The sequence below is a fragment of the Hesperophylax consimilis genome, chromosome 6 (genome assembly GCF_061612785.1).
Source record: "Hesperophylax consimilis isolate HC1 chromosome 6, BYU_Hcon_1.0, whole genome shotgun sequence".
Classification (NCBI taxonomy): domain Eukaryota; kingdom Metazoa; phylum Arthropoda; class Insecta; order Trichoptera; family Limnephilidae; genus Hesperophylax; species Hesperophylax consimilis.
The window spans coordinates 39,500,202-39,519,857 of NC_142841.1; the positions used below are offsets into that span (position 1 = coordinate 39,500,202).

Here is a 19,656-nt window from a genome sequence, read left to right on the forward strand (position 1 = left end):
TGCGCAGCAGCGGGATGAATGGATTTATACGTTCTTCACTCCTGGACATACCGACCCTTAGATTTCCACCCCTGATCAAAATTTCCTGCTAAAACTTCCTCTCCTTCCTTCCTCCCCTAAAAAGACCCTCCACACAGCATCCCCAACAAAGATGTAGGCTTTAAAATGCATATTGCGCTTAGGGGGTAGGTATCAGAACAGACCCTACTTAGTTTCTATATTAATTGTTAGTAAATATTTAACGTCTTTTATTAAAATAATGTTGAAAAATAGTTTCGCATTCAATACCATCTCAATCAACATTTTCCGCTTACTACGGTGATAGCAAGAGATTTTAAAGTGTTGTCAGGCTATTCGTAACCCGGGAATATTTGTATTTATTTAAAAAAATAAAATAATTAAATAAATAGTGGCATTCTCACTAAAACATAAATAATCAACACGCAGATGATTTTATCAATAAACTTTCGTTTTTCACATTCACGTCAGAAATAATACATTGGAAATGCTTATCTTGATTATAAGTTAATTACAACATGTGCTGTCATAAGAATATTAGAGAAACATTAGAGCGTATTTATTGCAGGGGACACAAAAAGGACAATCTTAAAATCTTTATTATAACTTATGGTATTGAAAAAAATAATCATATTGTTATTTTAAATGACCAATTTTAAATAGAAGACTTGTTTCCAACGTGACATTAAAAATAATTTAATTTAAATAATTAATTTAATATTTAAATATTGAAGACAATATTAGTGATTTCTAAACGAAAATCTGAAACAGAAAAATCAGAAAAGGAAACGGTCACATCTGGTTGTCTTCAATATTTAAATATTACAATTTGAGGTTTTACTCAATAAAGTTATTCCGAAAAATAAAAATTAATTTAATGTTTAAAATAGTTCATGGAACCATAGACAGCCCTAATTTACTGAACCTAATCACCTTCAACATACCAACTAGAACAACTGGATCAAAAATTATATTTAATTGAAACTCACTTATTTAGATACTCACTGGTACCTAGATTGCACTTGGCAATACTTTTTTATTTATTTTTTTTACTATAAACTTTACAAATATAAGGTAAAAATTCCAGAAAAACTGCTTTTTAGCGGGTACTTTCATTATAAATTTTATTATAGTGAGTTTACAGTTACATTTTTACAATTAAATGTATAAAACAAAAAATAAAAACTTCACAGAAATATAGCAAAAGAAAAATGATGAAAAAAATAAATAACAATTTTAAAAGTCTTTAGAATAATATATCATTGTAAGATCGTCGATACATTCATAGAAATAGTGGATGTAGTCAACTGCACGGAATATACATTTAGGATAACGAAAGATTTTTAAAATATTTATATTGAAGGATCTGTAGGATTTATAGGTCCAATTAGAAGTTCTACCGAGCCGAACCCTCTGATATGAAAAAATCTGGAATCGGTGAACTATATTCCCATTTGATCTCTGGTGATTTGACGTGTTGTATTTGTATCATTTTATATTTATTATGCTTATATAATGCACTTGCATAATGTGGATTGACTAGATGATCATTTGTGGAAAAATGTGTGGAAGGGTTTAGTTTTTCCTGTGGGGAAGATTTAACCCGGACATAAAGTCGGAAGCCAAAATTAAAAAAAAATATAATAATAATAATCCTAAAACCCGTTTTGTAATGAAAAACTCCGAATTTATTTATTTATTATCTTTAATGGTTTCCAGTTTTAGTTTTGACTCAAAGGTATTTTATAGATTTTTCCCCTAGCTTTCTTTCCCCCATCAAAATGATGTTTGTGGACCGTTAAGTCTTTCTTCAGGCCGAATATAGCCGTAGAACTTTTATTGGGATACGGAATTTATTGAGATTCGATATATTAATAGTCTTTGACTAGAATGGCTTTGAGGTAGGTGTGTCCATTTTATACGGTACTGTTGTAACTAACTTTCTTAAACACTTCTGGAAAGATTTTTCTTTTCTACATTTTTAGCTGTAAGGTTTTGGTATTGTATAAAATGTAATTTTAACTATTCAAATAAATCATTACATCTTTTTTTCATCGATAAAAGATATTGTAAAGAACACTCAATTCTTAAAAACTCAGTTAGGAAAAAAAAACTAAGTCAACCAATTGTTGCTTTTAACTGACCACGTAATATCGTGTTGGAACTTTTAATTCGTCATATTACTAAAATAATTGTGTTATTCCCAACCTTCATAAACCAATGGTAACATTGTACAATGTTCTTATACTTCTATATTAATTAACACAGGATGATTATTATAATTAAAGGATTCTACTTTACTATATTGACGCCTCTGAAATTGACATTTTCCATGACCCATCCAAAAGTTGTTGGTTCTGTGAAATACTGTGAAATGTCGTCAATTCTTAGGGATGTTGACTAGTAAATTTTCCATAATTATTTTTTCTAACATGTTACTAGCACGACCAATTGAATCAGATACTTGAGTCGGGCCATTTCAAGAGTCAGAATAATAGAAGATAATGTATGAGACGATGTAAGAATGTGAATGAGGCAAGGAGTATGTGCCAATATCGAGTTGTTTGGCGGTCCGTCCTCTCTGCTTACCCCAGCAAAACGGTGAAACGGCGAGATGGTTAGTTCGTTGTTTTTTTTTTACTTGTAGCGTTAAATCTACACATGTTTTTTTTATAATACGAAGCTTTTTCTTGTAATTCTATCATTTTCAATGTTGTTGTTGACAAACTGGTTAGTTGTAGTTTAGCGGGAAAAACTTTGTGTAAAAAAAATGTGTTCATTTTATTAAAATTTGAAATAAGAATTATTAAATTCGTCCTAACATAAAGATAGTCCAAATAAATACGACGATTACACATATGGACAAAAAGGAGTTTTTATACAGGTTAAGAGAGGAATAAATTTTCTATTCCGCAACAGGTAATAAATGATAGTGTTATACTACACTCTCATTTAATCAATGGTTTGTTTGTTCATAATCTTTAACCTGACGAAGAAACCATTGGTTTCGAAACGATTGTTTTGATTAAACAGTGATGTATAAAAAGTTGTTTAAATTCATTAAATTAAAATGATGCCACAAAGAAAATGTGCAATTATTAAAATTCCACTTTAAAAACTAATAACCCGATAGTTGATGATTACAATTCTCGAGATGATATTATGTAGGATTAGTATATTAACGAACGAATGAAGTAATAAAAAAGGGTTTTCACAGAAAGATTTATACATTGTTTAGCAGGATTGTAATTAGAGGAAACGAATAATATATTTACAGATCATGTTTAAAGTCAGATAGAGTCTCCGAAAATGGTTATTAGTATTTACAGCTGTGCATTGATCCAGTCAACCAGTGCTGGTACTCTAGCCCATACTCCGGGGTAAGCAGCGAGAGCGCAACCATTTCCCCAGGAAGTGACTCCGACGATAACTCCGTTGACGACGAATGGACCACCAGAATCTCCCTGGCAAGCATCAACGCCACCGACTCCCACGCGTCCTCCACAGATCATCCTGGCGGTGACGGTGTTGAATCCGCTGTAGGCAGATACGCAGGTGGACTGGGCAACAACGGGGAGGGTCACCTTGCGGAGGGTGGCTGGAATAGAGCCTCCGGACTGTGGACAAAAAAAGTTGATTATCATAAAGTGGTTCGTTCACACACAGTATAAGTAGAAAGTTATGTCGAAAAATGACAAAATATATTAAAAAGTCTTGTAAACTGTTTATTAGTATTTCGTTGATATATTTTTTCCGTTGTATTACAAATAAAGTAACTTACGGAAGTAGTTCCCCATCCGGTGACGAGAGCGCTGGCTCCAGCGGCGACGTCCAAATCCTTGACTGGCAGGGGAATAAGCCTGGTGTTCAGGTTGTCGATGGAGATGGCAGAGGACAGCTTGAGGACAGCGATATCGTAGTCCAGGGTGTTGGAGTTGTACGAGGAGCTGGTAACCACAGTAGATACCTTGTAGGAAGTGCCACCAGATGCATGCTGGCTAGATCCGGCACGGACGTTCCATGCTCCGGCGGATGTTCTGGAAGAAACGAATAATGTTATGATTGTTTCTAAATAAAATAAAAAAAAAAAAAAACAATAAAAGCATCACTGAACTATACAATCACTATTACTTCAGTTTCTACTGCTTAACCCACTCTCGGTAAAAGAAATAAAAATGGAATCAAAATTTTATTTAAGATTCGATTTATTTGTTTACCCCTGGGTGCAATGAGCAGCAGTCAGGATGACGGTGGCTCTGATGATGGATCCTCCGCAACGAAGTCCTCCATTGTACTGGAGAGCCACTTGCCATGGGGCATCCTGGATGGAAGCCTCAGTTCCTCCAACAATGGGAGAGGAACCGATTCCTCGGATTGGGCCGAGGACGCCGGCTAGAAATTAAATAAGTCCTTTAGATTTCTGACAATGTTAATAAAAATATCGTAAGTACTTATACTGCATATTTTGAGTTTATGTTATTTATCTCAATCAAGAATTTTAAAAAATATGTTTAAATAACTTACCGGAGGCAACAGCCAGGAGAGTAGCAAGTACCACGAATTGGAACATCTTGGTAATGATACTTAATATCTGCCAAACCGGACTATTTATACTTTGTTTAAATAATACTTATCTAAGAATATATTAGGATTAAAGTCATTCAAATATACGTTATCACTATAATCGTTTCTATGTTTGGTCTTAGATATCTTATCTAATTAATAGATTTGTTAGGTTTTCCCTGAAAAGTGTTCATTCGAAACGTGTTTGATGTGACAAAATTTTGTCATCGACATTATAGTGAAAATTCTGGAAGTATGTTCACGTTAGGCTCTCCTCAGACATAGTATAAGTTCAAAAAACCTAAATTCCTAGCAAATAGCAAAAACCTCTCTATTACTCCTGTAGGTGTAAAAGCTGAGGATCGATTTCGAATCTCCGTAGAATTCCTCACATTGTTGGTTGCCAACAACTTTACTGAAAACATGTTCATATCTTCAAATTGTAAATTCAAGGCGGCTTTTCATTTCACTCGCATGGACCTGGTCAGAAATATCTCAACCGATCTGTCCATCGCAGATATCTTATCTTCAACCTTAACGCCCCACTCTTACTGCTTCAGACATGTCTCGCTTTAGCCGTGTTTAGTGACTAGATCTGAATAGCCAGGTACTTCCCCACCTTCCTCTTTCCCTTCCCCACTTACCTTCAGCCTCACAACATCCCCCAATTGGGGATGCCATAGTCTCACTGGCTCCAGACGGGAGCAGTTGAGACTCTTGTGAGGTATTCACTATAAAAAATAAAAAATAAATTCTCTATTTATTTAACTTCTTATATTCAGTATTTATTATTCAAAATGCATTGTAATACAATAATAATTAGTATGAATTATTACTCATATTATGAATGTATTCTATCTGTAAACTTCACCCACCATTACACTGGTACTTTCCTAGCATCCTTGAAGTGACTTTGCACAAAAACGGGGCTATACAAGTCATCCAATTATTATTACTTTCCGATTTTATGTCCGGGTTAAATCTTCCCATATGAAAAACTAAGGCCTTCCACACACTTTTCCACAAATGATCATCTAGTCAATCAACATTATGCAAGTGCATTATACAAGCAAAATAAATAAAAAAACAATACAAGAACAAAACGTCAACTCACCAGAGATCAAATGGGAAAATAATTCACCAACTCCAGATATTTTCATATCAGAGGGTTCGGCTCGCCCTTGAGGTGATTTTGCACAAAAACGGCGCTATACAAGTCATCCAATTATTATTATTATTATTATTATTATTAACTCCTAACAGGGCCTATAAATCTTACTGATCCCTCAACATAAATATTTAAAAAATCTTTCGTTATCCTATACGTACGACCGGTCAGTGGTTGAGTGGGCATAGCGCTTGGGTCTCACCCGAGCGTCGCGTGTTCGATTCCTCGGCTGGCTAAGTCCTCCATCACAACACAAGCAACATTTTCGGCTTTCTGTGGTGGTAGTAGGAGATTTTCAAACATTGTTGGGTTATTCGTAACCTGGGAATGTTTGTCTTTCTTTTAAAAAAAAAAAAAAAAAAAAAAAAAAAAACGTATTCAAAATGACCGACTTTTGCATTTTTATATATAATTTTTTGATAGATCTAATACGCCTAAATTTTTTATTTAAATTTAAATTTTATTATTATTATTATTATAGCGGGGAAAATAACACAAACATGTGTTTCCTGAAAAAATGCAAATGAAAATTAATGAAAAAATAATTTAAAAACGTCCTCCATCATAATCTTTTTCTCAATGTTTAAAAAAGGTTATTATTTCTTAAATTCTAATAATAAACAATAAACGACCGGTCAGTGGCCGAGTTGGCATCGAATCCCAGGAAAGTTGGTCTAAAACTGAAAGTTATTGTACCAGTCGAAAGAGCGGATATCAATAGCTGGATCTCATTCAGAATTGAAACGTTGCTTGAAATGGTGTTAACCGTATCATCGTGATTTATTTTTGGGATACACATATGGAAGATGAATTCTCGGAATGGGGATGGACAAATGTATGAAGTCGTAACTGCAACATAGTATTTATATTTGTAAAACCTACTTATATGTTCAAAGTTAAAGGTATTTCTATTTTGATTGGTACCAAATTATCTTGGTTTTCATTTGACTTTGATTTCTGAGATAAGAATCTTTTTTCGTGTATCACAATTGATTTTTTTCAAGAAGGCTAAAAACAACGACAAAACAACAGGAAAAACCTTTATTAATTTGTTAAGGCAATTATGCAAGGTACGTCCTGATTAGAGCAGTTCGACGCGATGAGCTGTTCTCAACTTGCAAATAAATAGTACCTGATTAAATAAATCAATCAAAAGAGGAAAACACATACAGACGGCATAACCCATTTTCACATAATGAAATAATAATAAAAATATATCAAATTGAAATCATTATTCGAGCTGCGTCCATAACATTTAAAAAATATATTTATTTTAATATAAAGAATATGAGTTAAATTGCACATATTATATATTTAACAAAATATTATAAGGCCATTATTGGTCATGTACATTGTACACCTCATCATAACTCTTGCCTGATAAGGAAGCGACAATTCTTACGTTGGTTGTATTTTAGGGTTCCTATAAACATGACAAAAACCAAAAAATATATGAAATTCCAAATAGATAATAATAATTATATTTGGCTAGTTTACATAGCGCCATTTTCGTGTGAAATCACCTCAAGGGATAATGCATCAATATTCACCAACTTTATATTTATAAATATATTTCATAAAACTCATTGCAAAATCAACAAAAAATACAATAACTACATAAAAATAACACCTTCGACAGAAATCTGCAAACATTTCGATTATTATTATTTATTAATTTATTGTAGAGTTTCACTAATCTATTTATACTGGGTTTTCACAAACAGGTAATACAAAAATCTATTCAGATATAGAATTCGTTAATTTTCATTCATCTAAATAAAGATTAAAATGTAAAACAATTTTTTTTATAAAAACTCACTTGACAAATAGTACAAAAAAGTAAGAGACACAAGAGACACAAATAGAGATGCAAGTAATAGATAATATGAAAACTGCAAAATGTTTTTGAGCAATAGCAGAATTATTTTTCCGAATCCTTTTAAATTATCGACGAAAACGGGTACCGGAAAAACAGGTGAAAAATCTATTTCAATATTGCTAAGAAATAATGCAGTATCAAGATGGCCGTGAATTATTCTTTATTATTCTTTCTTTATTAAACATGTTAGATCAATCAGTTGCCTTCTAATTTGAAGTGTACGTCAACAGTCAAAAGATAACAGTCTTAGAATTTTTTTAACCGATTTTATAATGTTTTCATATTTACAGTTATGTGGATTCCAAATATTGCTTCCATACTCAAGTTTACTTCTTATTAAGGCACTGTCTTCTTCTTCTTCTTTCGTATGGAGGGGGCTTTTAGCATCAACCTAATATCATTAATATGAACATCAAATACAAATTTAAAATCAAGAGTGATTCCTAGATCTCTTGTGGAAGACACTTTTTAAGAATAGAATTATAAATAACACTAGAAAATGGCTTTATAATTCTATTTTAAGTAAAATTGAAAGTCTAACATTTTTCAAGTACATATCATTGACAGTACACAAGTTATTGAGTGTGACGAGGTTATTTTGAAGCGGTTGATGATCGGAAACAGACTTAATTTTACGAAAAATTTTATGATCATCGGCAAAAAAGCATAATCACAGTTTGATTTTGAACTAAAGTCATTTATGAATAGTAGATAAAACAGGCGGCTAAGATTTGAACCCTGTTGTAGATTTGTATTCATTAAGAAGCACTTTTTTTGTTCTGTTATGTGTTATTCCTATTTGATAAAGCTTTTCAGTAAGGCGGAGGGTGTTGGTCGATGGAATTTAGGCACTCGCAACGCGGAGAGAAGAGGAGTGGAAATTCGGAAATGCCGACTTACCGTTTCTGTTCAATACAATGCACGTTTTACCACCACACACGAGCTCAGGATGGCTTTACAGGTTTCGACACGGTCGAACAGGGGGGATCCGTATGACTTACGACGATTTGTGATTTTCAACTGAACTGCCTGCACGTTAAGTCGGCATTGGGAAAGGTAGGAATTAGGTAGGTGGACAACAATAATATTCATCAAGGAAATCAAAAGGAAGGGATAAGGCGCAACAACGCTAGGTACCAACATTTCCGCCCTCCTAATTTGAACGAATTGACAATTATGATACAAAATGACTAAGAATCCCCATGGAGGTAACAACAAGAAAAAATAATAATATAATATAATAAATAACTTATAAAAGACAAATCAAAAAAAGACTCCTTCGGTCTAGAATCCGAGTAAGAAACAAAACGAAAATTCGAGTATTGGCGTCGAAATAACAACAATAGAAAAAATAGATCCCAGTGGTCAAAAATATATATATATATATTGAAAATGAAAAAGTATTTTTATTTTAGATATTTATTTTAGGTAATAATGTTTTATGAATATGTGGTGGTAGTTTATGATCGTTCCAATCAACACTTAACTTCCAGAGTTCCTGTAATAGACATTTTATTTATTTATTTATTTATTTATTTACGGACAAATAGTCCATTAACAACATATTAATTACACGAATAAGTTTTATAAACAGAGATGACAGTGAAAGGAGAGCATATATAAATGAGGAGCGAAGACAATAACAATGACAATAATAATATAAAAGTAAGAATGGGAGATAATAATAAGTCAAAGCATGAAGATGGTTCAAAGGGCATTAGAAATTAGACATTGCGTATTGACTGTCGAAAGTCATTTAGGCATATACCACAAAATTCAATGCTTTGACTTGACAGTGAGTTGACAAGTCTCGACATTCTGGACAAAGGAGAATGGTATCCATAATTGGTAGAATGTTGATTGACGAACAGCAATTCATTATTTCGGAGTCTACGGGAAGGGATGTTGAATTGGATAAGTTGCAACAAAGCAGGTGAGTCTGTAATACCATTGATAATCTTGAATATGCAAATCAGATCAGTGTCCCTTCTACGTTTCTCCAAAGAAGAAATGTTTAAAGTTTGTTCAACTTCATCATATGAGTACTCTCCTCTTTCAAGACCCAACCTCCAAGCGATTCCTCGTAGGAAGCGATGTTGTACGGATTCTATGTGACAGATGTGGACAGCATAGAAAGGAGACCAAATAACACTAGCGTATTCAAGGTGAGGGCGAACTAACGAGCAGTAAAGAGTTTTAAGGGTACTTATATGTTTAAAGTCAGAGGTTATTCTATGAACGAAGTCAAGTAGTTTAAGTGATTTGTTAACAATGTTGTTAATGTGCTCACGGAAAGAAAGTTTGCAGTCTAGAGTGACCCCAAGATCCTTGATAGATGTTACAGTAGATAAAAAACATTGTTTAATTTATAATTTTGCGAAAAATGTCACAAAATTTCAATGATCCCGAGTGGATCGAATAAACGAGCTACTGTTGATAAAATAGTTCTTTTGTGGATATCTCAGTTGAAGGTGGATCGACCTTGTAGGTAAAATTATCAGTCGTCGGACTCCACTGAATGCCTAATATTTTCAAAATTTGATCAGTTCCGGCGTTATCGAAAGGATGACTATCTTGCTGGTGTTCTTGCGAAACCTGATCCAAAAATGAGCGTGTATTAGATTTTCATTTACTCAGTTCTAATTTTCTAAGATTCAACAACGCAATGATATCTTGTTTCAGTCTGAGGGCTGTGCTAATCGTTTCTGTTCCGGTTACCAAATAACCTACCTAAAAATAATCGCGTAGAATCTTGCCAGCGTCAGAATACTTTGATCTTTCATCTTGTGCTAGCTGGCAAAGGATACCAAAATGGTGAGTTAGACAACTCATAGGTATATATATATATACGAGAACTTTTGAAACTTTTTGGTAGATCGTACTTTCCAAGTTCAATTAGACACTATACTAGTCCTGGAGAATGACCCATTCACTAAAACCCAATCACGAGCTTCCAAAGAGCGGGCTGGTTATTTTTTCGTCAGAACCCGGGTCTCGCAATCCACTCTCGCGAGAATAGACGATGTATGAGTATGAATTTTGAAAAGCCTCACAAGTATCTTTTTCAAATTATAATTTATGTATCATTCCTACTGTAATATAACATTATACAAAAATCTGTGTATTAAACACAGATTTTTGTATAATGTTATATTACAGTAGGAATGATACATAAATTATAATTTGAAAAAGATACTAATATTAAAGCCCTGGGTAATGCGTTCTACTACCCAGAGAAGCTAATAGACAGAAAATTAGTCCGCTCGAAAGCCATGTTGGAAATCTGGAATGATTTTTCTTTTCTATATTTTTGGCTGTAATCTTAGGTTGGTGATTTTTTCCAGCACTTTTCTTATGCATAGAAGAAGGATAATAATTGGACGATAGTTTTCTGGTACGAATCGGTCTTTGCCTGATTTTGGAATTAAAGTAAAAAAGTATTTAAAGTGCACATAATATAAATATTGAAATAAATCATCATTTCTTTTTTGTTTCAATGAAAAATGGCATTGTAAGGAACACTTGATTATTAAACACTCAATTTGGCAAAAATGTTAGTTACTCAATTGTTTCTGTTAACCGACGATATAAAATCATGTATGAACTATTAATTCGCCATAAGCTTTCAAGGTCCTGAAATAAACCTTCATGATCCAAAGTTAGAATTATACTAATTCATTTTAATTGATTTACAAGATATTACGCTTAAAAGATTGTATTTTGCCATATTGATGAAATTTTTCAGAACTCGTCAGAAAATATGCCGATATAAGTGACCCTGTGAAATAGAATTACTTCTATGAGACTTGAGTAGTATTTTTTTCATTTAGTTAACTTATTATTGTAGTGTAAAACCAACCAGTTTTTTTCTAATACAAAACTTTCTATAGGAGTGCAATCATTTCTAGTAAAGATTGGGCTAGGAAACACATTATTTAACGTTTTTCGCAGTGGATAATAATAGTGTAAATTTAAAGAATATAAATAAATTTCCAAACTACTTACTACTTCCAAACTACCTTACTTGTTTTCAAAACATCACGATTGTTTTGATTCAATAGTGATATAAAACAAAATTGTTTATATTTTTTAAATTAAAATGATGCCACAAAGTGAATTTACAATTATTGCAGTAAAATTCAATGTATACTTGGACAACTAATAACCTGATGAGAGTTAATGATTACTTTTAGAAGATTCTAAAGAATAAATTATGTAGTCATTAGTATGTTAGCCTAAGAAAGAAGTAATAAAAATACGTTTTCACGGAAAGATTTGTTTAATGATCATTGTTTAGCAGGATTGTTATTGGAGGAACGGAATCAGGTATTTACAAATTATGTTAAAAGTCAGATAGAGTTTTCGAAAATAGTTGTTAGTATTTACAGCTGTGCATTGATCCAGTCAACCAGTGCTGGTACTCTAGCCCATACTCCGGGGTAAGCAGCGAGAGCGCAGCCATTTCCCCAGGAAGTGACTCCGACGATAACTCCGTTGACGACGAATGGACCACCAGAATCTCCCTGGCAAGCATCAACGCCACCGACTCCCACGCGTCCTCCACAGATCATCCTGGCGGTGACAGTGTTGAATCCGCTGTAGGCGGATACGCAGGTGGACTGGGCAACAACGGGGAGGGTCACCTTGCGAAGGGTGGCTGGAATAGAGCCTCCGGACTGTGGACAAGAAAAGTTCATTATAATAACCGTAGTTTATTCACAGGCAGTATAAGTAGAAAGTTATGCCGAAAAATGACAAAAATACTAATAAGTCTCGTAAACCGTCTACTAGTAATTCGTTGATATATTTGTTTTCCGTTGTATTACAAATAAAGTAACTTACGGAAGTAGTTCCCCATCCGGTGACCAGAGCGCTAGCTCCAGTGGCGACGGCCAAGTCCTTGACTGGCAGGGGAATGATCCTGGTGTTCAGGTTGTCAATGGAGATGGCAGAAGACAGCTTGAGGACAGCGATGTCGTAGTCGAGGGTGTTGGAGTTGTACGAGGTGCTGGTAACCACCGTAGATACCTTGTAGGAAGTGCCACCAGATGCATGCTGGCTAGATCCGGCACGGACGTTCCATGCTCCGGCGGATGTTCTGGAAGAAACGAATAATGTTATGATTGTTTCTAAATAAATAAAAATATTTCAGATTTTATTTATTTGCTTACCCCTGGGTGCAATGAGCAGCAGTCAGGATGACGGTGGCTCTGATGATGGATCCTCCGCAACGAAGTCCTCCATTGTACTGGAGAGCCACTTGCCATGGGGCATCCTGAATGGAAGCCTCAGTTCCTCCAACAATGGGAGAGGAACCGATTCCTCGGATTGGGCCGAGGACGCCGGCTAGAAATTAAATAAGTCCTTTAGATTTCTGACATGGTAATAAAAATATCGTAAGTACTTAGAATAGTTTGAGTTTATGTTGATAATCTCAATCAAGACTTTAAAAAAATATGTTTAAATAACTTACCGGAGGCAACAGCCAGGAGAGTAGCAAGTACCACGAGTTGGAACATCTTGGTAATGATACTTAACATATGCTGAACCGGACTATTTATACTCAGTTTAAATTTTACTTATCAAACAATATATGCTAAGAATCATTCAAATTTATGTTATCACTATAATCGTTTCTAAGTTTAGTCCTACATATCTTATCTAATGAATGGATTTGTTAGGTTTTTCCTGAAAAGTGTTTACCCGAAACGTGTTTGATGTGGCAAAATTTTATCATCGACATTAAAGTGAAAATCCATCACCTAGAAGTATGTTCTCGTTAGGCTCTCCTCCCAAGGACATATTTGAAATTCGTTTTGGCTCACTCTTGGGCAGTGTGAATATCATTCGGACGGACATAGTATACGCTCAAAAAATTGAACAAGGTCAAACCATGCACCCGCTTGAATTTGGTAAATTCCTAGCAAATAGCAAGAACCTTTCTATTATGCCTGGTGGTGTAAAAGCCGAGAATCGATTCCCAATCTCCGTAGAATTCCGCACGGGGTTAGCCGCCAACAACTTATCTTCAACTTCTAAATTCAAGGCTTACATTTTCACTTTTAATGTCACTCGTATGGACCTGGTCAGAAATATGTAGACCGATCTGTCCAAATCGCAGAAAACCTATCTTCACTCTCAACCCCCCAACATATTGGCAATCCCCTAAAAGCCAGGAGGCTAAATTATAAGCACTTCTCTGAGGGCAACATTTCCTGGAAACCTCCCCAATCTGTCGTCATCGCCATTGAATGACAATCTCTCCCCTCTCACATATACTTATTCTTCGACTCATTACCGGTTGAAATGTGCACTTATCCCACCACTCAATGTATTAATTGCTGCCGTTTTGGTAATTTCAAAGATGCATGCAGATCACAATCTGATGTTTTAAATGTGAAGAAAAAAACCTGGTTGATCAATGTCCTTCTTCCTCCCCACGTAAATGTTTCAACCGCTCTGAATCTCATTCTGCCATCAACTCTTCTTGCCCAGAGTAAACGCATCAAAAAAATATTTATTTTTCTCTAGCCTCTCAGAACATGTCATTTTTGCAGGCTTCTAAATTATTCCTCATGGTCAAAAAATCATTTGCTGAGACTTTATCCAGCAACTCTTTGTCCAACTCTCTCCCCTCCTTAACATCAATGTCTCGTCGTTCAACTATGATCACGTTTAAAACCCCTATATCTAAACCGACTGCTGGATACGATCTGCAACAGTAAAAATCACTACTCTTAAACCCCAATGGTTCATTTCCGTCAAATACCACAAAAAGGTGCACAAACAATTATTATTTGTCCTCATTGAACTTTCTCATCCTTTCTGAAAAACTCTTCCAAGACAATTCTTTATTTATCCAAACTCTTATTATGTTTCTAATTGACCTAATATATTTTCAAACTAATCTATTGTTCAACGCTGCTTACATTATTTCCATATTACTTAGCTTATTCAAAATAAACTGCAGAAACTCCCTCCAACTCCCTGGTGGGATGAGGAATGTTTCAAGGTAGTAAGAATTCGGAAAGCCAAATCTCTTTCAAATCTCAAAATGACTTCCATAAACTATTTCTGAAGTTTGGTCTATGATTCGAAGATTTTGATCCTCTTTCAGTTCAACATCTTTTTCTTTATGGAAAATTTTAGGATTGATGGGAAACTCTAATAATCTTCCCGTATTCATAATTTAGTTACTAAATGCGAAAAAAATTAAACATCATCAGATCATTAACTGTAGTATGGTGGGGTGCTAACCCTACTTTCGTGAAATCGCTTTACAATGCCCTTATTCAAAGCCATCTAGACCATGTCTGCCCACTTTTTAGTACTGCATCAAAAATGTACTCGGTAAATTAGACAAAATTCAATCAATTGTTTGCGAATAATAACTGGAGTGATGCAATCGTCGCCCATTAATTCCTTTCAAGTAGAATGTTCTGATCCCACTTTTTTTAAGGCGGCAACCAATCGCTCACAAATTTGTTTTTATATGTTTGAATTCTAAATGTCATTATGTTATCCCCAGAGTCTCGTTATTCAATGACCCAACACATTCATCTACTACAGTCAGGGCACGAACTAAACATCTTCCTACCATCTGCAAAAAATTTCAGTCCCTTTCAGAAATTTGAATTATCCAACATTATCTTCTTACCTTATACAAATTAATATATAGCCAGGTCAACCTATCCCTGAAAATTTTAGAAGAGATCAGCATCCTTAAAAGTCATTCCAATCTCCCGGCCCGTACTGTTAATAAATAACTCGTTAATAAACCAGGAAATCCGTGCGGCGCACGGCCAAACTGAAATTTCCTGAAAATCTTCATACGAAAACCGAATTTAGAAAAAAAAAATAAAATCGTTTTCTGCTACAACAACATTAATTGTGTCATTTTTGTAATATTAGCACTCCAGTACACCCAGAAGTCACGAACCACCACTGCTTGAAGCAGGAGAATGGTTTCACGTATTCTGAATGAAGTTGTTGGAATTAAATGAGACGGAAAATCAAGCATGCAGACTCATGTCATTTGTGTTTTCAGTACTTATGCTTGAAAATAAACATGTTGATGTTCCCCATAATAATTCGATTGTTGCGTTCCCATCCAAAATTATAAATTTTCGTCCTTCACGTGCAGAACTTAATAAAAAAAAATCACATTTATTTCGTCTTCGCTTATATCACTCATCCAGAGGTAAATAAATTAACTATTTAACAAAGTTTTCTTGATCAAATATACATTTCGTTACGTTTTTTTTACAAAACTAAACATTATAAACAATTCAAACACTATTATTATGTAACGTAATTAAAGAAAGACTGTTTAGTACGGTTTTTTTAAATAAATTGTTTTTTTAAGGAAAAGTTTTTTCAAGTACGTAATTAAGTATTATTTTGCCAAATTGGTGTCTATGAAATTGATATTTTTTAAAGTCTATCAACAAGTTTTTGGTTTACAGGTAAACTATTCCGATTGGGCTGATCCAATGAAATGATATTCTTTCTTTGGGATTTTGTCTAGTAAACTTTCCAATCATTGAGAAATACATTAATGTGTCAAATCCAAAGTATTTTATTCTAACTGGAGGTCGTTTTTGGAGGGCTATCAATCCCAATGGAGATTCGAGTAGGCGAGAAATAATTTTGTTGTATATCGCAATGCATAATTATTATAAATAACTTATAAGTATATTTTTTTTATTTTTTTATTTTTTCGTACGAAGCAATTACTTTGAGGTTAGATATTATATTTTTGATTAAATCAAACATCAAGCTTGATCTAAAAACTCGTGGTTGAAACGTGTTTGATTTATAAAAATAAAATTATTACGAATATCTTAAGATTGTTGGTAATTTGGTTAAAAATAGGATTTCAGGCATTAACGAATGAATTAACAGGTTTCCTGAAAAAATTTGAAAGCGTGTTCAGGAAAAAGTTCTAAAAGTTTATCAGGAAACCTGTTAAAACGAGTATATCTATTAAGGAGTGCAATCATTGTTAATTAGTCAATGTCTGCAATCCCATTACTAACCAGATTACCATTAATTTGAAGAGCACTCATTTTTCTCGGTGTGGTGAAGGGATTATAATATTATATATGCATAGTTCACAAACGAAATAAGTAATAAAAATACATTTTGAGGTAAAAAATTGTGTATTGATCATTGTTTAGCAGGATTGGTATTGAAGGAACGGAATCAAGTATTTACAAATTATGGTTAAAGTCAGATAGAATTTTCGAAAATAGTTAGTATTTACAGCTGTGCGTTGATCCAGTCAACCAGTGCTGGTACTCTAGCCCATACTCCGGGGTAAGCAGCGAGAGCGCAGCCATTTCCCCAGGAAGTGACTCCGACGATAACTCCGTTGACGACGAATGGACCACCAGAATCTCCCTGGCAAGCATCAACGCCACCGACTCCCACCCGTCCTCCACAGATCATCCTGGCGGTGACGGTGTTGAATCCGCTGTAGGCAGATACGCAGGTGGACTGGGCAACAACGGGGAGGGTCACCTTGCGAAGGGTGGCTGGAATAGAACCTCCGGACTGTGGACAAGAAAAGTTCAGAATAATAACCGTAGTTTATTCACAGGCAGCGTAAGCAGAAATTTTTACCGAAAAATGACAAAAATACTAATAAGTCTCGTAAACCGTCTACTAGTAATTCGTTGATATATTTGTTTTCCGTTGTATTACAAATAAAGTAACTTACGGAAGTAGTTCCCCATCCGGTGACGAGAGCGCTGGCTCCAGTGGCTACGGCCAAGTCCTTGACTGGCAGGGGAATGATCCTGGTGTTCAGGTTGTCAATGGAGATGGCAGAAGACAGCTTGAGGACAGCGATGTCGTAGTCGAGGGTGTTGGAGTTGTACGAGGTGCTGGTAACCACCGTGGATACCTTGTAGGAAGTGCCACCAGATGCATGCTGGCTAGATCCGGCACGGACGTTCCATGCTCCGGCGGATGTTCTGGAAGAAACGAATAATGTTATGATTGTTTCTAAATAAATAAAAATATTTCAGATTTTATTTATTTGCTTACCCCTGGGTGCAATGAGCAGCAGTCAGGATGACGGTGGCTCTGATGATGGATCCTCCGCAACGAAGTCCTCCATTGTACTGGAGAGCCACTTGCCATGGGGCATCCTGGATGGAAGCCTCAGTTCCTCCAACAATGGGAGAGGAACCGATTCCTCGGATTGGGCCGAGGACGCCGGCTAAAAATTAAATAAGTCCGTAAGATTTCTGACATGTTAATTAAAATATCGTTAGTACTTAATCTCAATCAAGAATTAAAAAAATATATTTAAATAACTTACCGGAGGCAACAGCCAGGAGAGTAGCAAGTACCACGAATTGGAACATCTTCGTAATGATACCTAATATCTGACGAACCGGACTATTTATACTCTGTTTAAAAATATTTATCAAACAACACATGCTTAAAGTCATTCAAATATACGTTATCACTATAATCGTTTCTCAGTTTAGTCCTACATATCTAATCTCATTAATTATGTTTTATATGTATTTATATGTTTTATACAAGTACTCACGACGCGATAGCAAAAATAACCAACTATTTACATACCGCCCTAGATTCTGATAAAAAATGTCTTGTCATATTTATAGACCTTAAAAAAGCTTTCGACAGCATATCACATTAAAAATTAATAAGTAAATTAAAATCAGTAGGGATTAGTGGAAAAGTCTTAACATGCATAACTAGTTATTTACATAAAAGACCTCAACAAGTAAAATTACTCAATCAAGTCAGCGATTCAAAATATAGCGACTTTTCAATACCCCAAGGCACGGTTTTGGGACCATTGTTATTTATTATATATGTCAATGATTTATTCAATATTTCCAAATATGGAGACATTGTCTCTTACGCTGACGATACAGTCCTACTACTAAAAGCAAATACCTGGTCTGAATTAAATAACATGGCAAATACAGATATTAATGAACTAAAATTATGGTTTGATGAAAACCTGTTGACTTTAAATTCTAAAAAAACTTATTATTTACCATTTTTCATTAAAAAACAAGAAACACCTAAAGAAATAAACATAATTATCCACTCTGTGAAAAATACAGAAAACCACAAATGCAATATGTTATGTACAAACATAGAAAGCAAGACCGATATTAAGTACCTAGGCATAACAATAGACCAACGTTTAAAATGGTCCCCACATATAAATATTCTAAACAACAGAATAAGGAAACTATCATATATATTTAGATGTTTAAGAGATATTTTAAACGAAAAATTACTTAGAACCACATACTTCGCTTTCTGTCAATCAATTATACAATACGGCATTATAGGCTGGGGCGGTACATATAAAAATTAAACACAAACAATTTACGTATCACAAAAACTAATAATAAAAACCATATTAAAAAAACCCTATTCATATTCGTCCGAACCTTTATTCAAACAATTTAAGGTCAGAAAATTAAGTGCATTAAACTTCTACCATGCAACATTACAAATTTATAAAAACAATATTCAAAATAAAATTGCACCCTTTAAAAATAACAGAAATCTTAGACAAACGTCCATACTTCCTACTCCTAAATGTAAAAAAAACAATAGGACAGTTCAACCATGAATATTTCGGAGTTAAATTTTTTAACTCACTACCAGAAAAAATTAGAAACATGAATACAAATATAAACGAATTCAAAAGTCACCTTAAAAAGTATTCCGAACAGTTGAACTGAATCATATCAAATATAAACCAATATAACAACACCCCCATACACACAAGCCCTGCTTATTTATGGGGTACATCAAATACATATATGATGTAATTAATAACTGTACTATATTCAATATTGTGTAATGTAAATCATGTATCTTTTTTTTACTAATAAAAAAAAAAAAAAAAATCCTTACTTCTAAGTCGACTCCATTCAGGAACAATTGCTACACATATTACCTACCGCCTATAGTTTATCTTGATATTTGCATCTGAGTACTTACCTCCTCTCTTAAACCCTTTATG

At 34.3% G+C, this 19,656-nt stretch overlaps 3 protein-coding genes across 3 annotated transcripts; all 3 read right to left on the reverse strand.

Annotated features, from left to right (window-relative positions):
* Positions 1 to 3,217: 3,217 nt before the first annotated feature.
* On the reverse strand, positions 3,218 to 4,601 carry LOC149423340 (trypsin-1-like). The gene is made up of 4 exons (XM_089632958.1): positions 4,543 to 4,601; positions 4,236 to 4,410; positions 3,800 to 4,055; positions 3,218 to 3,635 (listed from the first exon to the last, which is right to left on the reverse strand). The coding sequence occupies exons 1-4, from the start codon at positions 4,586 to 4,588 to the stop codon at positions 3,342 to 3,344; spliced, it is 771 nt and encodes a 256-aa protein (XP_089489084.1). The 5' UTR covers positions 4,589 to 4,601; the 3' UTR covers positions 3,218 to 3,341.
* A 7,287-nt stretch (positions 4,602 to 11,888) lies between these two features.
* On the reverse strand, positions 11,889 to 13,176 carry LOC149423341 (trypsin-1-like). Its single transcript, XM_089632959.1, has 4 exons — positions 13,102 to 13,176; positions 12,800 to 12,974; positions 12,471 to 12,726; positions 11,889 to 12,304 (listed from the first exon to the last, which is right to left on the reverse strand). The coding sequence occupies exons 1-4, from the start codon at positions 13,166 to 13,168 to the stop codon at positions 12,011 to 12,013; spliced, it is 792 nt and encodes a 263-aa protein (XP_089489085.1). The 5' UTR covers positions 13,169 to 13,176; the 3' UTR covers positions 11,889 to 12,010.
* Positions 13,177 to 16,770: 3,594 nt separating this feature from the next.
* Positions 16,771 to 18,014, reverse strand: LOC149423342 (trypsin-1-like). The gene is made up of 4 exons (XM_089632960.1): positions 17,956 to 18,014; positions 17,679 to 17,853; positions 17,350 to 17,605; positions 16,771 to 17,183 (listed from the first exon to the last, which is right to left on the reverse strand). Exons 1-4 carry the CDS (start codon positions 17,999 to 18,001, stop codon positions 16,890 to 16,892), a joined length of 771 nt encoding a protein of 256 aa, XP_089489086.1. The 5' UTR covers positions 18,002 to 18,014; the 3' UTR covers positions 16,771 to 16,889.
* Positions 18,015 to 19,656: the final 1,642 nt, after the last annotated feature.

Excerpts from the sequence above, each read along its gene's own strand:
- LOC149423340 (XM_089632958.1), bottom strand. The coding sequence starts at position 4,588 with ATGTTCCAATTCGTGGTACTTGCTACTCTCCTGGCTGTTGCCTCCG. Across the intron at positions 4,411-4,542 it reads TCTCCTGGCTGTTGCCTCCG|CCGGCGTCCTCGGCCCAATC; the intron begins GTAAGTTATTTA and ends TTTAATTTCTAG. Across the intron at positions 4,056-4,235 it reads GCTGCTCATTGCACCCAGGG|AACATCCGCCGGAGCATGGA; the intron begins GTAAACAAATAA and ends CGTTTCTTCCAG.
- LOC149423342 (XM_089632960.1), bottom strand. The coding sequence starts at position 18,001 with ATGTTCCAATTCGTGGTACTTGCTACTCTCCTGGCTGTTGCCTCCG. Across the intron at positions 17,854-17,955 it reads TCTCCTGGCTGTTGCCTCCG|CCGGCGTCCTCGGCCCAATC; the intron begins GTAAGTTATTTA and ends TTTAATTTTTAG. Across the intron at positions 17,606-17,678 it reads GCTGCTCATTGCACCCAGGG|AACATCCGCCGGAGCATGGA; the intron begins GTAAGCAAATAA and ends CGTTTCTTCCAG.
- LOC149423341 (XM_089632959.1), bottom strand. The coding sequence starts at position 13,168 with ATGTTAAGTATCATTACCAAGATGTTCCAACTCGTGGTACTTGCTACT. Across the intron at positions 12,975-13,101 it reads TCTCCTGGCTGTTGCCTCCG|CCGGCGTCCTCGGCCCAATC; the intron begins GTAAGTTATTTA and ends TTTAATTTCTAG. Across the intron at positions 12,727-12,799 it reads GCTGCTCATTGCACCCAGGG|AACATCCGCCGGAGCATGGA; the intron begins GTAAGCAAATAA and ends CGTTTCTTCCAG.